Genomic DNA, 22,959 nt, shown 5'->3' with positions numbered 1-22,959 from the left:
TTGGTACTTCATCCAAATTAGAAGCCCCACCTTACCTGCACTGTGTGTACAGTGATGGGTGGGGCTATCTGCTGTTAAATATTTACCTTTGCTTCTATGTCAGTGAGGTGGAGCAGGATGATGTCCGGTTCTTGAGGCTTCTTGTTTCTCTGGAGCTTGAACATCTTTAATGGAGAGCTCAATGAAAACACAGTGTGAGCCATGGATATCATTACAGCGTATATACATCTGGCTGCTCTGTCTCGGTGTGCAGGTACAGTAGGTGCATTTTTCCTTCATCATCTTTTAAACTGTCTTGTTTTCTAGTTTATGTCATTAGCATTTACAAGCATGGTTTTCTCTCTTACACAGATGGTCTTAGGTTTCAACCAGGTTATTCTCCTGGATCCTCCAGTGAAGGCTTTGCCAGGCCAACGTCTGGTTGTATTCTACACTTGTAATGACCCTGCCACAGTGCAGCTGGACTTAGTAGTATATTTTGACACCGGCAGCAGTCGCACACTTGAGCTAACCCACTGGAGATGTGACCCCTATGGCAAGACGTTAAAGACTGTCGAGCTGAACCTCCCTGATTGGTTGGTTTATCAAGCTGATGGGATTGTTCCTGACTCCCAGTGGGCACTGAGTTGTATGCTGGATGCAGCAGTCACATACTCTGGATTTGATGACACTGAGGAGGTGGTTACAGCTCAGGATGTGGTTTACTTGGAGCCAATTCCTTTCTTTGAACGGCCTGTGAAACAGCATGAGCTCTGCATTGCATGGAGCATGCAAATGCGAAAGTTAACTCAGCACTTTTTAAAGAAACAATGCCATTTCGAGCAAGGTAAGGTTTAGAAGTCAGGTTAAACTGTGGACGTTTTGCAATTAAAATCACAAATAGTGTAGCTTTTGTAAATTCTGAATTTCAGCACCATCTTCTGGAGAAAAAAATTCCAATGTATAATTTTAGGTTGGGTCAAATATGTGCATATAATACGGTATTGGTCTATAAAGGGTGGTTGTATTTTTTAAAAGTTTGGTGCAATTTAACTTTTGTAGTCTTCTTTAAAAAAAAAAACTGTATCATTCAGAAGCACATTTGCTGTCATCAATATTTGCTTCGTCTGGAGAAAACTTTGGCATCTCAAAGACACTGGCCCCGTACAAGAATAAAGCTCTGGAGTATTTGCGCGTTAAAACCATTTCCTCTTCAAGGTAAGACAGCACTAATGACACCAACCTGAAACCAATAGCTTCTAATTTTGGTGTGTTCAGGGTAAATGGGCCTTATTTGTTATGCCAGGTTTATGTTCTCTTTGTGGATATGGTTGACCGGACACTGCCAAGAGAATTTGTGTGGATTGTTTTATCATATAGACCCCAATGATGACTACACCACACCGACACTGTTACTCACAAATTCAGGTAAAAATGTAAACCGTTTTCTCTCGTCTGTCACATTCTTGTGTTTTTACACCATTATGTAGACTTACATTAGCTTCTCTCTGTCGCCTCATGTGCAGGCCGGCTTCACATCCAGATAAGCGGAGAGTCAGAGAAATCATTTGCATTTCTCTCTCCATTCAAGGTGCCTTTAAGTGAGTGGTGCCAAATCAGTGTGACGGTGCTTAAAAGAAAGGTGAGTAGACTCTCTTTGACTAAAGATATCATTACAGTCTCAGCGGTGTGTCCAGCCTTTTTTTGATCGGAATGATTTTAAAGGGATGGCGTGAGGTGTGTGTCTGACACCTATGTCTGAAAAGCATTTTTTAATCAATTCATGATCAATCATATTAAACCTTTATTTTGTATCATACAGATTTTATATTCCTGCTTATAGTTTTTTTTTCTAATTTAAAAGTGCAACACAACAGAGTGGCAACGTCAGACTGTATAAAACATGGACGGAGTATCAGAGACATCACCAATTGTTTTCTGAAGAGGCGTTATGAAGTTAGCTGCACTTCTGCATTGGTTGGTTGGTTTTACAGTTACACCTCTGACCAAGCAAATAGCCAATTAAAGTTAAATAGGTTAGGCATCAGAGGTGACCAATTAGATTTCTGAGTGGCCCATGCCACCCCTGGCTATCCTCCTGGACACGCCCCTGTACAGTAAGTCAATCAATGTAATTATGAAAATGAATTGGTCATTGTCTCTGCATCTCAGGTGACTGTCTCCATGGTGTGTATAGATGAGGAGCAGAGAAAGGATTATTCTGCAGATTACATGTAAGTCTACTAAAGACAACATCTGAAATAAAAATGCACTCAAGGCTTTCCTTCTACTAAATATGTGAGCACTGTGTCTTGCAGCTTTAAGAATAATATCCTGCTGGATGACACAGACGGATATTTTGTGATTGGTGGAGGTGAATTCATAAAAGGTGTGGAAGGTTATTATGGACCAATGGTTTACCACCGCAACAGAGTATTACCTCGGAGCACGGTAAATATAATGCACCTGACAACTGTTCATCTCCAGGTCAACTATTCAATTCATTAAATTCTCATTATTTTCTCCAGTCTGAAGTTGTTGTTCCAGATGTTGTCAGAGCTGTGAATCTGACTGGATGGTTGCATACATGTCGAGCTTTTCGTCTGGAGATGAGCGTGAAGATCAGAGGATATTCCCTTCAGGCCAATCAGGGGGAAGAGTTTGGTAGGTGGCTCACACTCTATATATCCACTAGATGGTGCTAAAAATACTTCAACTCAGTGTTTCTCAAAAGTGCATATTCCACAGTGCTGCAAAATAAACCGTCTGTTGTTCATTTCAGACACCTGCTTTGATGCTTTCCATGAGTTGATGGTAAAGAACAGACTGACATCAAAACCACTGTTTGAGCTGTGGGAGGAAACTGTCCCTCACAGAAGGCAAGCTGTGAAGCTGGCAAAACATTTGGCTTTCAAACATGGTGAGAAAAGAACTGCACAAAATAAATATTACTTACAAAATGACTGTATATATATGTGTGTGTGTGTGTGTGTGTGTGTGTGTATAGGGGGAAAGTCACAATAATTACATTTACATTACATTGACTTGATTAAATTGGTTGCATTTCTACACCTCTACATTTATCTGATGACTGCTTTCAAAACTTTCTGTATATGCAGCATCTACAACTCTGAATCAGATGACAGGAGAGTAGATTAATGATGTTATGCTGTAAAAGAGAACCCTCTTTCACAATGAGTCTATTTAAAATATTCTTTACGGCCTGGGGATAATTTTAAACACAATTTCCCAACTTCACTAAAATTCAAAATGCATTTCAACAAATGATTCTGAACTGAACTGTACAAAATGACTTTCATTTAGAGAGCTGGGTAAAAATTTGTTTGCTTACTCTACTTATTACTGACTGATCATGTTATGTGTCTTGAAGCACTACATTACTTTTTTTTTGTTCACCTACAGTTGAAAGAGGAGTGAGTCTGGGAGCTGTGGGCAGAGCCCTGTATTACTTATCACTTCAGAAGCTGGGCAGAGGAGGCAGAACTGGAGACATCAGCAGAATATTACCACTGCTGCTCCAAGCTGGCTGCTTATCTGATAACCGAGCTCTGCACATGGCATCTGTGCTCTACAGCTCTGGATTGGGAGTCAAGAAACAGCCCTATAAGGTGTGGGCTACTTGGAGGGTTATGGTAAAACTATTATTGAGGTGCAGAAATCCAGTTTTTTTTAATATCCTCTGATGTCTTGTGTTTGGTTCAGTCTTGGCTCCTAAGCCTGCTGGCAGCCCAGAAAGATGATCTGTCAGCCCTAATGCATCTTGGGCAATGGCACCTGCACCACCAGACCCTCCATGTCCTCCCCGCAGACCCAGCTGTGGCCCATGCATATTATGCAAACATTGCTAAGCAGAAAGGCTTAGGCCATTATAATCCCACACCAGAGCAGGTAACGCATGCATTTGTAACTGGATACTAACTGTGTTGTAAGTTTGACTAAATTGGTACTTGGGGGCTCCTTTTTAATGGCTCTATCTGTCACTTAATCTATTTATGAGTAAGGGAAACATGAACCCTTTTATTTCTACATACACAGCATTTGGCATACTTCTTGGGATGAAAGCAGGAAAAATGGTCACACAAAATATCAGAGAATACTGTTTATGAAGTGTTTTATGTCAGACACAGTTATTCTAATAAAGATATATGGAAAGAAAATCAAAGCCGCTGTGGGCTTATTTCAGCATATGAGCTGATATGCGACACGTTTTCTGATCCTTTTATTTCGTCATTAGTTTTCAGATTCCTACTGTATGATCAAAATGTTTTCCCTTGATTGAAGTGATGTCATTAGCAGCTATGTGCATGTCCTCTTCATCATACAGATGGTCTTGGCCTTAGATGGGGTGATACTTCTGAATCCTCCAGTGAAGGCTCTGCCACACCACATTCTGTATGTGTCCTACTTTTGTAATGGACATGCAACAGTTCAGCTGGACTTGGTTGTAACTTTTGAAACTGGCATTACTGACATAGTCCAGCTGAACCACTGGAGCTGCAACCCCTATGACCCTCAAATAGAGGTTGTTCGGCTGAACCTGCCCGATTGGTTGGTCTATCAAGCTGATGGGATTGTTCCTGCCTCCCAGTGGATGACGAGTTGTATGCTGGAAGTAGCAGTCACATACCCTGGATTCGATGACGCTGAGGAGTTGGTTACAGCTGACAATGTGGCAACTTTGGAGCCAGTGCCTTACTTTGAACGGCCTGTGAAACAGCATGAGCTGTGCATTGCCTGGAATATGCAAATGTTACGATTAACTCAACATTTTTTGAAGAAGCAATGCCATTTTGAGCAAGGTAGGGTTAACATTGTACATTGAAAAAACACACCATGAGTCACAAATAGTGTTGCTTCAAAATTAGATTTTCGATTTTAAATATTCATGCTGTACTGGTCTGTGAAGCATCCTATTATTTATAGGTTTTGGGAGGATAAGAGAAATCTTACGGTGTTCAAATTCTAACCCCAAAACGATTTTTGTCATTTAGAAACAGTACGCTTGTTGTCTTCAGTTTTTGCTTCAACTGGAGAAAACTTTGGCATTACTAAGACACTGGACCCGTACAGGAATAAAGTTCTGGAGTATTTGCGTATGAAAGCCATTTCCTCTCCAAGGTAAATATATATTATTATTATCTTCTTTGATGCTAACAGAGGCATTATTTAGGATAAGTATTCTTTTTTTGTCTTTGTCAGGTGTACGTTCTCTATGTGGATATTTGTGAACAGACACTGCCAGGAAAAGTTGTGTGGATTCTTTTATCATTTAGACTCCCATCATAGCTATATCTCACCATCACTGTTCCTCACAAAGTCAGGTGAAGTTTTTTTATCTTCAACTTGTTGATACTCTCATTATGAAACTATGCTGCACAATTTCATGAATTCATAGTTTTCTCCGACTGATATCTGCAGGCCAGCTTCACATCCAGATGAACGGAGAGTCAGAGCAATCGTCTGCATTTCTCACTCCATTCAAGGTGCCTTTAGGGGAGTGGTGCCAAATCAGAATGGTGGTGCTCTTTGAAAGGGTGAGTTGTTTCCTGTTGACTGAAATATAATTAAAGTGCAATAACTATTGTATTTATGAGGAGTAAAGTCGTCATTGTTGCTGCATCTCAGGTGACTGTCTCTATGATGTGCATGGATGAGGAGCAGAGGACGGATTATTCTTCAGAATACATGTAAGTCTGCTACTGACAACATAAAAGAATCAATTTGTGATAACATCATCAATACAAAATGCACTGAGCATTCTTTGTTATAAACATGTGTGTTGCAGCTTTAGGCATAATGTCATACTAAATGACACGGAAGGATATTTTGTGATTGGTGGAGGAAAATATGTAAAAGGTGTGGAAGGTTATTATGGACCAATGGTTTACCACCGCAACAGAGTACTACCTTGGAGCACGGTGAATATAATGCACCTGACCACAGTTCATGTCCAGGTCAACTATTCAATTCATTTGATTGCTGTCATTTGCTTTTCTCCAGACTGAGGCTCTTATTCCAGATGTTATCAGAGCTGTGAATCTGACTGGATGGCTGCATACATGTAAAGCACTGCGTCTGGAGATGAGTGTGAAGATCAGGCGATATTCTCTTCAGGCCAATCGGGGAACAGAGTCTAGTAGTAGGCATATACATCCACTAGGTGGTGCTGAAGTGAATGCACGTGAACTATTCTGAAGAGTTGATTCTCTGTATTACTACTGAAGATATAAAGAAATTGATTCAGTTTTGTTTTTTTTCAGAAACATGTTATGATGCTTTCCATAAATGGTTGGTACAGAAGAGACAGCCATCGAAGCCACAATGTGAGCTCTGGGAGGAAACTATCCCTCGCAGAAGACAAGCTGCAAAATTGGCCAAGTTATTGGCTTTCAAACATGGTGAGAAATAAACTTCACAAATTGATTTGTCAATATTTGATACACAATATCCAGAGGTTGTTTGTCATGATATCCAGAACTTTAAAGAGAGAGTGCCTAGATGAAGACCTTACATTGTAGACGCATTTCCCCAAATTTACATAATTGACATCTTTGGGATCTTCACGAGAAATAAGTATAGAATTGTCCTTTGGACAAGTTTGGGTGAACTATTGTATGTGAGTCTATATGGAGCGAACTACTTGTGTTCTTATTCTTCCAGTTATTCACTGATGAAACTTGTGTTATTTAATTTTAATCACTTCCTGACTTGCAGGAAAAAGAGGAGTGAGTCTGGCAGCAGTGGGCAGAGCCCTATACTCCTTATCACTGCAGAAGCTGGGCAGAGGAAGCAGAACTGGAGACATCAGCAGAATATTACCACTGCTGCTCCAAGCTGGCTGCTTATCTGATAACCGAGCTCTGCACATGGCATCTGTACTCTACAGCTCTGGATTGGGAGTCAAGAAACAGCCCTATAAGGTGTGGGCTACTTGGAGATTCAGAGTAAAACTAAGATTGTGAGAACATCCAATTTTTTTTATATCCTGTGATGCTCTTGTGTTGATTCAGTCTTGGCTCCTGGCCCTGCTGGCAGCCCAGACGGATGATCGATTGGCACTCCTGCATCTAGGGCACCTGCACCACCAGGGTCTCCATGGCCTCCCCACAGATCCAGCTCTGGCCTATGCATATTATGCAAACATTGCTAAGCAAACAGCTTTGGACCGTCACGATCCCACACCAGAGCAGGTAACGCAAGCATCATAACTGGATGCTTAGGTATGCTAACATTGAGTAACTTTTTTAAAACCCAAAATGTGTTTACTTAGCCTCCCTTTGATTGTATGAACCAACATGAACAGAGTCTTTCCTAGTATGTATGATGATAATGGAATTATTTCAAACATTGTTGTGGATATAATAACTCATGTATTAGAGAAAAGAGTAAGTAAACTATATCATGTCAGATAGTCTGCAGAGTTGATTCTCTCTTGGCCAGGTCACCGTTGTGAAAGAGATCTTGATCTCAGTGGGTTAATTACCCGGTTAAATAAAAAAATGAATAAAATAGATTCTGGGAGGAAACTCATGTAGATGGCACTTAACACAAAAAAAGAGAAGAATGTGATATGGTAATACCTTTCCTGTTAACTTTATTGTGGTTATAGCTTTGATATTCCCACGAGATTGATAACATTTGGCAACAGTACAGTACTCCAACGGGGTTTATGTTTTGTTTGAAACAGTGCGGTGCCTTTTTGAAATATTTGACTGTGTTTATTAAGGGAAAGGCACAAATGAATATAAGACCCATTACCTTTTACATGTTTGTTCTCTCATTTGAATTCTTGTTTTTTTCCAGACTTTTGTTGAGGCGGTTTATCTCAACAATGAGGAGGTGTTGAATCTCCAGACAGATAAGGATCATCACATCTTTCAGTGGCTGAAACTACAGGCCCACAGGGGAGCAGCTGAAGCAGAGGTACACTGAACTGACATCTCTGCATTTTAAACTGCAAGCACATACACAAACTTAGAAAGTCAGTAAGAAATAAAAGAACAGAATGTCTCTGAATTTAAGACTTTGAAGCCATTTGTTTTAGTTTGAATCTAATGTCACATCTTTTAGGGTAAAAAGAAAATAGCCTCAGACACTCAAAAACAGTTTTATCATTTAAGTTCCAGTCAAAATATGTAATTAAGTAACTATTTCTTTTAAATTACTGTCTTACAGCAAGCGATTGGTCGCATGCTGTTCTGGGGTCAGCAGGGAGTGTCTCCAAACATGCAGGAGGCTGTGAGACACTATGAAAGAGGAGCTGTCCAGTTGGAGGATTCTGTGTCAATGTATGATTACGGCATAGTCCTGCTGCAGGTCAGAATCACATATGATGTACCGTAAATATTTATATCTTAATTTACTGACAAATAATTGATATTGTATCATGGATTAGTATAAAGAATTTAATGAAATGCTTGTTTGTTTCATTGTAGGGGCAAGGGGTCAAAAAGAATATTCCAAAAGCTCTCACTTTCCTAAAGAAAGCAATGGACAAGGTTTTGTATCGTAAAATGATCCCGTTATTACTCACTTTTTTATCATCACTGTTACATTTGGAGAGGGCTTTTCAGTTGCAAAGACTGATTTAAAGTTTGCACCATCTACCTTGCATCCTACAATTGTGTGTCCCATAGGGTTTTGTTCCTGCAATGAATGCCCTGGCCTGGTACTACGAGCAGCATGAGCAGAACTACGAGCAGGCAGTGAAACTATGGGAGCAGGCTGATCTCCTTGATTCTCCAGATGCTGCTTTGAACCTTGGAGTCCTGTACTCACAGGGTCTGTATCCTGGAAAAGCTGTAGACAAGGTTAGCTCAAGTGTGAGTGCTTCCTGACAATATATGGGTGCATAGTAATATTTGGCGCTTACAGAGAGGTAAATAATTTGTCTTTCTGACAGTTTATGGCCTATAAGTATTACCTGAAGTCTGCAGAAAGAGGGCACATCAGAGGAGGGATTCTCCTGGCTGAGATCTGGACAACGGGGATACCCGGCCGTGTCAAAAGACGTCAAGCGGATGCAGTTTTGTTAGCATTGTTCCCTTTTATAAACCTCACTTTACTCTTGCAGTTTTCTCGTTTGCCTTGGCTGAAATGTCTTTTTAACTGCCTGCAGGTGGGTAAAGTGGGCAGCTGAGCACAACGGATACCTAGGAACTATCTTGCGGAAAGCCTTGGATTCATATCTCAAGAGTGACATGTAATCTTTCCTCTATTCACAGTCTCCATGATCCCTATCAGGCCACTTGATTGCAGTTGCAACAAATTAAATTTTTGTCCTGCCAACAGGTTCAACTCGCTGTTATATTACATGATGGCTGCTGAGTGCGGGTATGCACCTGCCCAATTCAATGTGGCATATCTTTGTGAACAAAATACAGTGAGTTATCTCTTCGTTATCTGTATTGTCAGGATATTGTGACTGTTGTACTCATTTTTCAAATGTATCTCTTTACTCTGCATGTCCTTAGGTAGATATTCTGGATCCTGGTTTTGCTTCAGGCTGCATGTGGAGATATTACAACCTCACAACCCAAAGTCTAAATCCTGACCCATATGGTAAAAAGCCATCCTTTGAGACTTTGATATGTGGAAACTCTTGAGCAAACAGTTTAATCTCACAGACCTCTATCTCTGTTATTCATCCAGCCTTGATTAAGATGGGTGACCTGTTGTATGAGGGGGGAGCTGACGTGCACAAAGACTTGTTTTCTGCAGCAGAGGTGTACACACTGGCAGCTTTAAGGCAGGAGCCACTGGTCAGACCTTTTTTTAATTGATGTTTCGTACTGTTTGTTTTGATATTTTTTTAGGTTTTTGTTCCTTTGAATTTTTCTTATGCATCAATTTGGTTGTAAGCCGTACTCTTCCTCCACAGGGATGGTACAACCTTGGCCTCCTTGTTGCTGAGGGTTACAGGCTGTCGTTGTCAGTATTGATCAAACTCGGCCTTTCAGAGCTCTACCTGGAAGACAACATTTCACTTCAAAGTTCTTTGTACGAAAGGTGGGTTAGAACTGAATGTGTGTATCAAACAGTTAATTAAATGAGACACTGCTATGTGAATCTGTTATTCCGGTAAAATAATTGTATATTTTCTTCCAATAGATGCAGAGAATTGGAGGGTAAGGATGGATACTTGCCTTGCAGCCTTGCCCTCTACAGTGTGTATATTCAGTCGTTTCAAAATGACTATAACACTGCGATTAAGGTTTGTGCAATACAAATGTGATCAGGAGCAAAATAATTCATTCTGATAAAACATGCCTTTACATTTTATAATTTAATTCATATATTTTTATAATTAACATTGATCCATTTTTCTGTTAACAGCATGTTAGTTTCTAGTTGTATCTTGTAATTATCAGCAAGCTTCTAATGTGTAAAATATTGAAAATGTTTTATTTCAATCATTATTCTAAAATGAACCACCATACACAATGTTTAGTTGAAATACATGACATATGCTATATTTTATAGTCATTTTTAATGCAGCAGCTTGGCACTTGAAAAATGTAATGGTTAAGACATTTCTCAACGATGCAGATACAAGTAATTAAGTACCACAATTTATTTGAAACTAGTATAAAAAGGAAATATTCAAGTGACTTTCAAGTATCTCAAAATGCTACAGGACCTGAGTCAATGTGCGTATTTACTTTCCATCAACTCTCTAGCTTATTGCATCAGGCATGTCTGAAAATCTGGCTGATGTTTCTGTTTTTGTTATTTCCCACAGGTTTCCACTGCAGTTGCCGTTCTAACAGCTTCAACAATATTCCTAATCGTTCCCATTGTGCTCAGGAGAGCCATGCCGTCCCTTAACTAGAGCCAAGACCCACATCATGATCCTCAGTGCAACAACAACTTGAAGGACTCTTTGTCCACCTGCACAATAACAACAGACAAATATTCGGTGTGAGTTTACTTATGTTATAAGTATGGGATCATTGTAAAGAACAAATGTTTAAATATGTGTTTGGTTTGGGGCGCTGGTGGCGCAGTGGTTAGTGTGTGAGCCCCATGTATAGAGGCTGTAGTCCTCCAAGCGGGCGGCCCAGGTTCAAATCCAAAGAGTGCCACAAAAATGTGGTTGGTTAAAGGAAACTGTCGTAGATTAAAGATGTTGCTCTTTGATTTTCTTTTGTCTCTGAGTGCAATGATTCCTTCACCCTGTGGCTATACATGAGTGCATGCCTTATCTAGATTCAGGTAATAAATATCCAGGTGCAGCTATTACTCGTTAAATAATTTGATTATACCATCTGACTGCAGGTTTTTCAAACAAACTGTACAACAACCTTTATCCTTTACAAACGTTGATATAATTTGCGATCATATTTCTATGACAGATCTCATACATGTTTTCTAAGTTAAATCTTAATTATCGTCAATTATTTTATTGATATCAACATGGTAATCAGAAAAACTCTGCCGCCCCTAAGGCTTTAAAAAAGTTAAATCAATGTTTATTTTGGCCCAGCTGGCCCAACTTTGAAAGTAACATGACTGTAGAATATATAAGACTTCAAATTCTTACAGTAGTGGAAGTATAGAAATATGTTAATTTACTTGGGAGATTTCCTTCTGTCTTTGAATTAGTGAAAATGTTCATAATGAAATAAAAACAAAATCAATGTTGTACTATAGATTCTAATACTGCTTGACATACTGCTCCACATCAAGCACGGAAAGCAAGTGTGCCAGAGAAGTTGTAACAATCCATATTCGACTTTCAAAATCAAGGAAGCAATTATCAACACATCTCATGGGACCAAATCTATTCAACTCTCAACATCTCATTAGCATTAGCAGACATGTTTAATTGCTTCTGTTTGTATGAGAGATGGAGAATCAGTGCAGGATTTTCATGGTAAAGATGGGTAAAAAAGAAAAGGAAGAAAATGTAAGATATCTTCTGTTGAACTAAAGCTTCCTGCAGATTTAAACTCATGCATTCCTAGAAGTTCAAATGCTCTTTATTTAAAAAAGGTAATCATGCAGAAGACTGAGACACGTCGTTGACATGCTATCTCATCCAACACTATCAAGGCCATGATAGAAAAATTGGCCTTTTGATAATTATCTTTACATAGGAAATGTTGCTCAATATTTCCAGCTTGGATCAGTTCTGGCCATGTTCTTGTCCCTGACTGGTAATATATTCTCCACTTGGCATCATGTTGTTCTTTCCACAATTGAAGTTATTGAGCTTTTGTCCTCAAATGTCTTCCTTTCAGAGTTTAAAGCAACCTGGAAAAAAATACGTAAAATTCTAATAAATACATGGTGTTTTTGTAAATAACAATTTGAAAGAAAACAAGTACTACCTGTGAGATTAACCCTAATTACTAAACAAAGTCAACTGGTATAGTAACTTTTCACTACATACAAACAGTAGCTAAATATGGAAAGATGTAAAAGGAAAATTAAGTCCACTTTAATGTGTGCATTGTGTTAAATTCTCACTTATTTCATCATTGCATTTGTAGCTAAAGGGCTTCACAAATTATGTCAGTGAACAAATATAGCCTACTGAACATCATTTCACAGCTTACCAATGAGAAAATACAAAGGAATGATAGCCGTAATTATTTTTGGTGTTTGGCGCAAATAGCAGAGGGAGGTTATGTGGATTTTCAAGAAAAGGAAAGTGGCCAATGACGTCATTGAAGAAAAACATACTTCGTTGTCGTGGTCGGATGTGGCGTCTGCCAGCAAGAAGAACATATTTTCAAGTAGGTAAACTTACTTAAAAGTTCGCATGTACCGCAAATTAAGCTAATGGAAGTCTTGTTAAAGTAACAAATGGCTAATTTATTGTATGGCCGTCAGTGAAGCAGCGCTAATAAGGCCAGCATAACTTTTGGCTTTTCTTTGAAGTGGCTCCCAAACCTGAAGAGTCCCCAAAACTGTTTTAAGATTCACTCTCGTTCATTGTGTGGAAACTACCTCAAACCGAGAAGCTAGAAGTAATGAAGACATTTCAACTTTATGGATTTACTTTGGACAAGCATAAGCCGAAACGACAGAGTCCTATGGGATAATTCAGACACAGTAAAAGCCCAGGTGTTGTTAATGACACTGATTACAAGGCTTAACAGGTGTGCTGGATGTCTGGTCTGTTCATATCATATCTAGCCTAATATATTCAATTGGACATGCAATATAGTCTATACACCAGTCATTGGCTTTATTTATTTTGTCCCTTCTCTTTACCAGCATTCAAGTTTAAAAGGCAGAAATTACAGTATGCCTGGTGTCCAGATGTGCATTAGATTGTTGTTAGAAGAATGAACATTTTTACATCTGTTTTTCTTGGCCTTTCAGTTACCTTGCAAGTAAGTGTTCAACCAACCTTAAAGCCTTAGTGTTTGCATTCATAGTAGCAATTTGTATAGGCCTACCATATAGTCACAATAAGTAAGCATTAAGGGATCCATGAGCTCAATATTTTGTGTGCAACTAATGTGTCTGCATTATTATGATTATGTGTATCACTCGCTTGAAGGTACAATAACTATAATTAGAACTTGAGTCGTAACATTGGGCTGGCATTTTCTATTTTAGGGGAAGGTTAAGTTCATTCAAAGGTGACAATAGCATATGACTAATGTACCTTTTGGACAGCAGGGTGTGTCCTTCAGCTGTAGATTCAGGTTCAAGTTGCTGTGTCAGCTTATTTTTTGTGTGGAAGTTGCTAAATTTGAAGGGGTGTCTGGCTGAGCTCTGCGCTGCTGTGACCTATACTGCTGTCAAGGGGGGAGATGTCGTTACAGAAAGTGCTGCAATTATGTTAACACCTCGCGGATATGTACTCTCATTCTAAATAACTGAATTGCACTAACTACAAACACTGCTAAATTGGTCTGTCAAATTATGCTGCAGTTGCAAATTGTAAGCATTTTGCTAACTAATTTAAGTTGCAGGCTACTTAAAACAATTATATAGGCCAAATCTGTGCTTACCATGCAAAAGCATTTGTTTAAAAATTGTGAAAATTGAGAACCCAACTCGGTGATAGGGCGTACAGCAATAACTATGATTGTAATGCATTTTCCATACTGTTTTATATTGTTCTTGAAATTAAACAAGTCTTTGCAATTTCAGCACTGTAGTATCTTGTTTCTTGTCAGTCAATGTGTATGCTGATACTGGTATACATTTTGTCAGGCAGTTCTGAAAGATGTCAATCTGTGTCTAGCTTATTTTTCAGTTTTCTGTGTTTATGTTGAATTTATTTAATGCAGCAAACTCCAACATCTCTTCAGCTCTCATCCGTTTATAAAAGGAAGACGTTTCTCTTCTCTACTTTCTATCTTATAATGAATTTGGTATGGTATGCTTTCTAGTGCTTCAATAAGATCCTATACATTGTGATTTAAGTGCACAGAAGCCATGCTTGTGATCCGAAGCTCAAAAGCTGAAATGCCAACATATGAATAGAAAAGGAAACTGCTGCACTGAGGGAATTTGAAATCAAATTAGTTTAACTCTGCGATTTTTACTCATTGCACACTGGCTTACAAAGAATACAACTCCTGACAATGCGCATTATCCAAGCAATCTGTCTCTCTTTTCCTTTTTATTCTCATTCCCATCCATTGGTTTCCCCCTCATTTTCTCTTTTTTTCCTCTCCCCCTGGTTTTCCCTCCCTCTGTCTGTGCAGATGGACTATTTGGCTGGAGAACGGGACGAGAGCTGTGCCAGTTGTGAGTTTACAGCGGAGGTAAAGAGGAGAAAGTCACCTAGGCAGCAGTGGGAGCAGGACTTGTTCTCAGGGTAAAAAGCAGGAACAAGACACGGATGTGCAGATACAGTACAGGTACTACGTGAGAATTTGTGTGAGTGTTTGAGTGATGGAGATGTTAAGTAGTCCTCTGTCTCAAAGGACTTATTGGTATAAGAAAATTGAAAGCCTTTTAATGCAGCCCTAAAGACTTGCATGATATTTAAGGCTGTTGTGTTTGGAAACAAGTATGTTAATAATGTATTTTTTGTTGCTTGTTGTCAAAGTGTTGGTTAAAACTAATTGTAACTTAATGTATTTGTATCAAGTTTGATCTGCATGTTACATAAATTAAAAGTTATGCTGGCAGATAAAATTTGTCCTGTATTTTCCACAGTGAACCTTCACTTTGTTTTTTTTAAAGGGCTGTATGGTGTTCAACTTAGATTAATATTCTGCTCTGAGCGTATAACTCATAAATAATCCAAACTGCCCGCAGAAGGATGAGTCTCTATGGCAACACTGACCATTTTTTGAAATTATACAAAATAGATTGTGAGAACATGAATAAAAGTGTACTACAAGGACCGTTGTACAAGAGTTTACAAGTTTATGGAAAAATAGGAGTGTTTATTTTCTGTCTGACACAGGTGAAGGAGATGACAGAGATTTAAAAGGTATAATGTGAAGGCAAGTTGCAACCTGCTGGTGGGATCAAGGGCAATCTTTACATAAAATAAGACAATGAAGGTCTAAATCTATGATCACTCTCCATGCTTCTTATAAAACTTTTTTAAGAAAACCAGTTACAACCAATCCAATTTGATTTTTTAGCCCATTGAAAGAAATTTTAAGTGTGTGAAATATCATTTTTCACCCAACCAAAATTGTTATTTAAAACAATGGATTAAAAACAATAAAATGAGTAGTCAAAATGAGGATGTATTAAGTAATTTAATTGCAGAGGGGATGAATGATTTAGATGTCCAGAAGAAGAAGATGGGGTGGTTGGTGGTCAACCGAGAGCAATTATTAATTTTGTTTGTCAAGATATATATACAGTTGGCGATCAGTCTAGCTTGTATCCTGCCTCTCGCCCCAAGACAGCTGGGATCGGCTCCACCCCCCCAGCGACCTTAACGGGATAAGCGGTTTACATAATGGTGGAAGATGTGATTAGAAAAAAGTACATGAAAAGTGTAGGGCTATTGATTTAACTGTTTCTTTGGAATGTTGTTGTGACTTTACTTGGTAAACTTGGCACACATAGGTCCGAATCACACACATGCACAAACAGGACCTGTGGACATACATTGGTGGAGAGATGTCAGAGTGGGGCTGCTACACACTGCCATGCAGAGAACGCACAAGAGCAGTTGGGGGTTCGGTGCCTTGCTCAAGGGCACCTCGGCAGTGCTCGGGAAGTGTCCTGGCACCTCTCCAGCTACCAGACCAACTTCTATATTATGGTCTGCATAATATGGTCTGGGACTTGAACAGGTGACCCACCGGTTCCCAACCCAAGTCCCTACGGACCGAGCTACTGCTGCCCCAAAAAAGCACATGGTGCTTAGTTCAAATATATCAGCGTTAATATTAAGTGCTGAACATTTGGTTAATTAAATCTGCCAAATGATTTATCTTTCCTGCTGGGCCTCAAGAGCCCAGTTGTCTCAATTTTTCTTGTTTTATTATCACATTGCTAATGGGACTTTTCCCCAACATTATCAAGAAATCTTGAAATAGCAGAGAAAAACCAATAAATTGTTGGTTGTGTCTCACTATATTTGTCTGTTTCCTCAGTATCTGATGCTGCCATGATTGCAAGGAGCTGGAGCAGTGTGGGATGCAGAGCACTCGGAGTGGGCGGACCTTCTTCCACCTTTCAGCTCCTTCTTATTCTCTTTGGTCACTTACTGGACGTCCAAGGTCAAGGTAAGAAACACATTTTTCTATGCCATTTTCTTCTTGATGCAATAATACAACAAAGAGCTTTCACAGTTGGGCTATTCATTTTAAAATGAATCATAAAAATAATCAATAGATTGGCGTTTTATTTGATGGTCAACAGTGTTCTCTGTTGCTCCAACATAATGGACATTATGAAAACATGAACCTCAATGTTTAATAACAGCATGTGCATAATATGGAATATACAAAATGGCAAGTAAGGCTGCAAGATATATTGTTTCAGCATCAAGTTTTCAGTTTGTAGTAAACATCGAAAGTGCGCTGTCAAATCATTTTACTGTAACATGTCACGCTAGATGCTTGATACATAATGGGGAGACATGATGTGTTCCAGTTTTCTACTTTGGAAAAGAAGTGACTGCCGTTCATGCAAAATCAGCATATCACTTGTCTACAAACAATTTTCCAACATTTGTGGACCTGATCTGCTACAAAAGTCACAGGCAGAACACTACAAAACTAATGTTAAGCAGCTGCCATTTAGCACAAATGATTTATTTGTGACACCAAGTCAAACAGTTAGTGTTTCCCAGATCTCTCCCTACCTTTTACTTTAGGTGTCAGAGAGATGCTGTCAGAGAGCTGAACCAAGTGTTTTGTATCAGGAGTGGGGTCGAATTCGTAGCAGAAAATATGCTTTTATTGTACCCAAAACATATTGGTTATAAGTATATATCTCTACGTGAATATCACTGGATCTATCTGGTTTTATTTCTTGTATTATCCCTATTCCCATATCCCTCACATTCCCCCCCCCCCCCGCTGACAATAACTCTATAACAGTTTATATTAACTATTATACTTTGTAAATTATTCCATCCAGATTTAAAATGTGCAAATATACAGTGCAGTAAGGTATACTGAGTAAGTTATCAGTTTGTAGATTGAATTCAATCCTCATATCCTAGGGAGACAAGGCCAATATGCCCTCTGCTGTCAAAGCACTCTACTGGCTTCCATCCCTCCCTCTGACTGGTTTTATTTATAGCATGGCAGGATTTTCTACACTAACAAGTGACAAGGGCTCAAAATACACACACACACACACACACACACACACACACACACACAGTGGTGCCAAATTTCAGGGGTGGTAAGGGGCAGTAACAAGGTTAATGCATGAGAATTGTGAGTAGTGTATCCAGACCTTATAAAAACAGCCCTGATTAATGGACCTCCTCTCTGGCATATGCCCGCATGAATTGTGTGAGAGGACAGGAGAGAACAAATGCCAGACCACAAAAACAGTAAAAGCATCCCCAGTAAAAAAAACATTTTATATTATAAACTAGGGGGAACTTACCTCTGGAACTACAAACTTAAAACTGGATGGAGAAGATAGCATATTTTAATAGGTTATATACATTTGGTGGATAACACACATACAGCAGCTTTCGGATATACCCAGTTACCTGCAAGAATGTCTTACCTTACCACTGTACTGTAATTTGTGGAAAAGATACAAATATTTTTTTCAGACATCTGGGTATAGGCTATTTTCTTCTTTTCTTTCGGCTGAGGATATGACGTTCTTGTGAAGGTGAACTTTCTGCTGCAGAGACAGGCAGGAGATTAAGCTTCTCTCATATGCTTACAGTTTGATGTAGTAGATCTGAATTATGATAAATCACATTGGTGGCGGAGAGAAATACCTACTGTGTAGATATAGAAGTTTTCATGTGAACGTGTGCCTCATAATACATTTAATAGAAATGTTACACAACTGTGATGCTGTCAGAATGTTTTTTGAAGTTCTATATAAAAAAACAAAGAACAGTTGTTATTTTTTTTAGTACAGTCAAACAAACATAATAATGTCCATAGACATGAATCATTATACTTTCAAGAGGTTTGTCACACTGTCCTTTACATTAAACAACCAGCAATGTGCTTTCCTTTACATGAATAAAGAAAAGTCTCCTGTAGGAGTTCATAGCTGTATTGAAAGTTCTTGCACACTTTATCCATTCAGAGTGATCATTATGCACCATTTAGAAGTGCATAATAAACTCCCAGACTCTCTGCACCATATGGCTACTTTTTGAGCCCTTCACACTTTTTCATTGTTGTGAATCTTTATCCTCTAAATATGAGCTCATCATACTTATTCTTAATTATTCTGATCAATATCCCCATCATGTCAGTGCCTAAAATGAAAAGTTCATTGTTGATGTTGTTCCAGTGCCTTTCAATTAGAATGCCACACAACCTACTGCAGCCATTTTGCTGTAATTTGCCAAGCCACAATCTCTAAGTAAATAATCCACTTAAATTATATGAAAGTGATTTCCTAGATAGACTAGACATCCTGGGTACAGCAATGGAGGCACTTCAGCTGCTAGTAATGTGCCAAAAGACAACTCTGCCTTATCAGCAGCTGTGAATGCCTGCCAACTACCTTACAGATTGATTTTTTTATTACCAAGAATAAATGGATATTGAATCTGTGAGTAACGGAGTGACCTGGCATTGTAGATGCTAATGTGTTTGAGTCCAGTACTGGAAATTACAGTTTGACAGCTAAGCTGATTCTATTAGGTGTAGTGTTTTACATTTACACATTGAGAAGTGCCCAAACCTGCAACTGGGGACATTGAGAGACTCATTACACCAGCAATAGTCATATTTGTTGGACTTCTTCAGTAAGTACTGTTTGATTTGCACTGCTCTATATTTGTGTTACACTAACAGCAAATATAATAGTACATAGTGTCAATTTATATGAAGCCTATATCATTATCCAAAACTATCTTAATAAAGAATCATAAGAGCTGTTATTTAGTTTTGCATTTCGGTTCAAAATCACAGTACCCAATTTGTAGTTAGTCAAAGTTGTCGTAATGTGGGTGTCGTGAAAAGCGTTTTGCCTGCTCTAGATGTTATGCTTGGAGAGAGCTGTGATGGTTTTCCGTAACACATTCCTGTCAGCTCCCTGTCTGCTTTAAGTAAAGCAAAGATGTGCTGATATCTAGCAAACATACTGGAGGGCTCAGACTGAGCTGACTACGACTATCATACCGTTTGTCACTGCAGGTGTTTAGTTGATCCTGACACCTGAGCCAACATTCAAAACCTTGAAAAAGGAAGTGTGGTGGCACAGAGGAAACAATACCACAGTCTTTCTCTAAGAACATGTGTATAACTGTATCCTTGCTCTTTTGTCACTACCCACATGCACCACAGTCTGCCACAGACTGTGGTGCATGTGGGTAGTGAAAAAACTAATCATATAAAAAGTATGTGTAATGAGTAATAGAACTTTGCATATCAAAATAACTGTCTATCACTATGCTGCTTCAGTCAAATACAATCTTCTGAAGATATAGTGTTGTGTCACATTTATACATTTATCATAATAACGGCTGCACTAATCCAACATTATCTCTCCTGATAATGATCCCCATACAACAAATACCTGACTTTTGGCAATAGTACTGATCTGAAATACTGTGATACATGAGGCAATAAAATGTACCAGGAACTGAATGAATGGAAGAATCACTGAATTTAAAATTATGTTGTTGAAGAAAATCTGCCTAATGTGGCTTGTTCAAACCAGGCTGACACACAGTCAATTGTATTTACGTCTGTATCTCCACATACACCAATGTAGTGTGTTGATGCATTTTTAGGAATTATTTAAATAATAGTACAAACGGGAAAAGAAAAACAAGAAAAGAGGTGCAGGCAATCCCATCACCCCAAGTGTAGTGACTACTGGACCAGTAGTGGATTTTCCTGTGTGTTCAAACTGCCATTCTTTTGTACTTCTATGAGGGCCTTTCAGTTTGTTAGATGGCATTCTTGTGGGAATATACTGAGCCAATGTGGCTGTATTGGGCCAAATCACTCATCACACTAGATGGCAGTATTGCTATATGTGAAACTGTGGTTTCCCCTTGCTTTTCTAGGTGGGACCAGTTATGTGTCAAAAAGGCTTCAATTAATGAACAGTTACTATGAGGTGATTACAATAGTCTGTCATTGATTTGATGTGCCCGGCCTTCCATGTCTCCACATAAATATAATGGATTTGATGAAAAAAAAAACCTAATTTCTATGAAATAAAAACATAATTTTTAAGAGTGGGCTGGGTTTGCAATCTCAAGACCTGTTGGGCTGCAGGGTCTCCTTTTAAAAAAATCTAATAAAAGTGTTGTCTAAGATTCATTAGGCACACAACACAGCAGGGCGCAGCTTCATTACAACACAAATGACTCCAGAAAACCATCTTTGGAAATCACCATTTAGGGAGTTCATTTTGGATGCCTAATCACACGTGCTTATTCTGATAACCTCAATGTTACTGAGCCAAAGACATCAGGCTGGAAGAGTTTTTGTGACGGTGTTTATTCAAGAAGACTGTGGCTGCTGTGTTTTTAAGCTGCTTCTCTCTGATTTACCAATGTATAGGGTCATGAAATATTACAGAGGGCCATAAAAGGCATGCCACATCGCCCAGATACAGAATAAAGGGAGTGAAGTCCCAGTGGACTATGTCACAGTCACAGCCTCTGACTCCCTACACACAGCAAGGCCCATTAAGTCTTAAATGTCTGGCTTTATGTCTCCCACAAGCACTGCCTCTTTCTCCACTAAAAACACTGTAATGATAATGTTTTTTTTCCATATTACAAGATACATTTTTTAAATATGATACACACTAAGTTTAGAATATGAGGTTGTGCTCTTTAAATTGTCACACCGGAGACCTCGAGAGAGACCAAGACCTTTTAGATAGATAGATACTTTATTGATCCCGAGGGAAATTCAAAGCATCCAGTAGCAGGTTACAAGACGTACATGACATGAAACATTTGTTACAAATTTGTTACAAGTTACAAATTTTAGTTTAGCTTAATGAAAAACAAAATACTAGCAATGTCCCTAGCGACTAGTTTCAAAAGTTGACTAAACAGAAATTCAAATTCAGATTTGTCAGCTTGTCTAATGTTAAAGGAAAACACTCAAGTCATTTTACACAGCTAAACACAGAATAAAAGCATCTGCAAGTTAACAATGTCAAATTGGTTTGCAGAGTTTGGCTAATGATAGCTGTGGTAGCACCTTCAGCCTTTTGGTCCTTTGGTCCTCAGATTAAATTAGTTATTCATTGCTTTGGTCCAGTGGCTATACAACAGTTTAATCTGACACAGCCTAAAAACAATGTTATTGCCATTTTAAAGAACTAAATGCCAAACTGCCCTGCTCTTACGAGATGCTATTCATTCACTATGCTCGTTTACATCTGGGTAGTAGAGCAATATGGAAGTACGGCTGTAGCTGTGAATTGGCGCTACAGACAACCTACTAATTCCAGTGCCGACCGGCGAGGGTGCCTAATTTATTTGTTTAACCAGCTAATTGCGTAAGTTGAGGTCTCTAATTCCTCCTATGTTTGCAATCATTGGTGAGTTTACTAAACCAGCTCACCTTAAGACACGTTCAGCAGCTGTTCTGGAGCCTGTGGTACTTAATTGGGGTTTAAACAGTTCTTCTGTGGAAAATACAAAAATAAATAGTTATCTTTTTGAGAGCTTGGGCATGGAGTTTTACAGACTTGGCAGGTGAAGTCTAGCAAAAGATGTTTCATTAGTTGGCAATATGAGAAATGCAGGATCTGGTATTTTTTACAGTACAGAAAAGATGAGAGACAATGTTGCCAGCACTGCCTCCATTTTACCGGTCTGATTTTTGTATTTGTTTTTATTCTCCTCTCCTGACGATTTTGGTTTTATTTTTCCAATGAGACTGAAAGTTCACTCCGTCAAAGTTAGTAATCAAATGATTTGGATGCATTGGGGTACTTTCTTTATAAAAATACAGTGAGTGTGTTATGTCCATCTTTATTGTCGCCCTCTGCTTCCAAATACAGGTCAGACACAAACCTGGCAAGGAAAACTAAATGAACAGTTTGTAGCTGGCATTTGATTAGATTAAATAAACACTCGCAGCTGTAATGGAACATGTGACTGTGGGTTGACCTGCCTTGAGGGAAGAGTCAAAGCTGCAGAGGAAAAGGTCCAGCGCACCTTGTCATTCCACACAATGACCCTTGCATTGTGTACTCTTGTGTAATGCCCTTTTCCCTTGAGAGGAGCCCAGATGGCATTCTCTTATTATGATCCTGTGGTTAGAATAGCTGTAGACTCAGGATTTGGGAAAATCACTGCCTGCCCTTGGAGACAGGATCATTAAGGAGATCTGTTTGATTTTTGAAATGAGAGCCTGTGCCTGTGCCCGTGCCTGTGCCTGC

At 38.9% G+C, this 22,959-nt stretch overlaps 2 protein-coding genes across 4 annotated transcripts in view; both read left to right on the top strand.

The window, feature by feature from the left end:
• Positions 1-93: 93 nt before the first annotated feature.
• On the top strand, positions 94-11,144 carry si:dkey-24p1.6 (protein sel-1 homolog 3). Of its 3 annotated transcripts, none has more exons than XM_061046964.1 (33): positions 94-253; positions 352-826; positions 1,074-1,197; positions 1,286-1,407; positions 1,506-1,621; positions 2,152-2,213; positions 2,298-2,430; positions 2,508-2,643; positions 2,762-2,899; positions 3,403-3,608; positions 3,703-3,888; positions 4,325-4,799; positions 4,992-5,118; positions 5,200-5,321; positions 5,419-5,534; positions 5,626-5,687; positions 5,786-5,918; positions 6,001-6,139; positions 6,261-6,398; positions 6,715-6,920; positions 7,011-7,190; positions 7,804-7,923; positions 8,176-8,316; positions 8,436-8,498; positions 8,637-8,810; positions 8,903-9,030; positions 9,119-9,202; positions 9,292-9,382; positions 9,474-9,561; positions 9,652-9,761; positions 9,881-10,008; positions 10,111-10,213; positions 10,742-11,144. In XM_061046964.1, the coding sequence occupies exons 1-33, from the start codon at positions 170-172 to the stop codon at positions 10,829-10,831; spliced, it is 4,800 nt and encodes a 1,599-aa protein (XP_060902947.1). In that variant the 5' UTR covers positions 94-169; the 3' UTR covers positions 10,832-11,144. The 3 variants fall into 3 exon arrangements, with proteins under 3 accessions (XP_060902947.1, XP_060902946.1, XP_060902948.1); XM_061046963.1 differs by having other exon boundaries at positions 6,001-6,160; XM_061046965.1 differs by lacking the exons at positions 94-253; positions 352-826 and having other exon boundaries at positions 1,571-1,621; positions 6,001-6,160.
• A 1,548-nt stretch (positions 11,145-12,692) lies between these two features.
• Positions 12,693-22,959, top strand: part of robo2 (roundabout, axon guidance receptor, homolog 2 (Drosophila)) — a 289,279-nt gene continuing 279,012 nt past the window's right edge. The window contains exons 1-3 of the mRNA XM_061046940.1: positions 12,693-12,740; positions 14,673-14,828; positions 16,536-16,667. Coding sequence (XP_060902923.1) covers positions 14,810-14,828; positions 16,536-16,667 — 151 coding nt within the window. The 5' untranslated portion in view covers positions 12,693-12,740; positions 14,673-14,809. The remainder of the gene's footprint in view (positions 12,741-14,672; positions 14,829-16,535; positions 16,668-22,959) is intronic.

This window comes from Labrus mixtus, chromosome 9, assembly GCF_963584025.1.
Source record: "Labrus mixtus chromosome 9, fLabMix1.1, whole genome shotgun sequence".
NCBI lineage: Eukaryota > Metazoa > Chordata > Actinopteri > Labriformes > Labridae > Labrus > Labrus mixtus.
The sequence above is the reverse complement of the archived record's forward strand: the minus strand, read 5'-3'. Positions and strand labels throughout refer to the sequence as shown.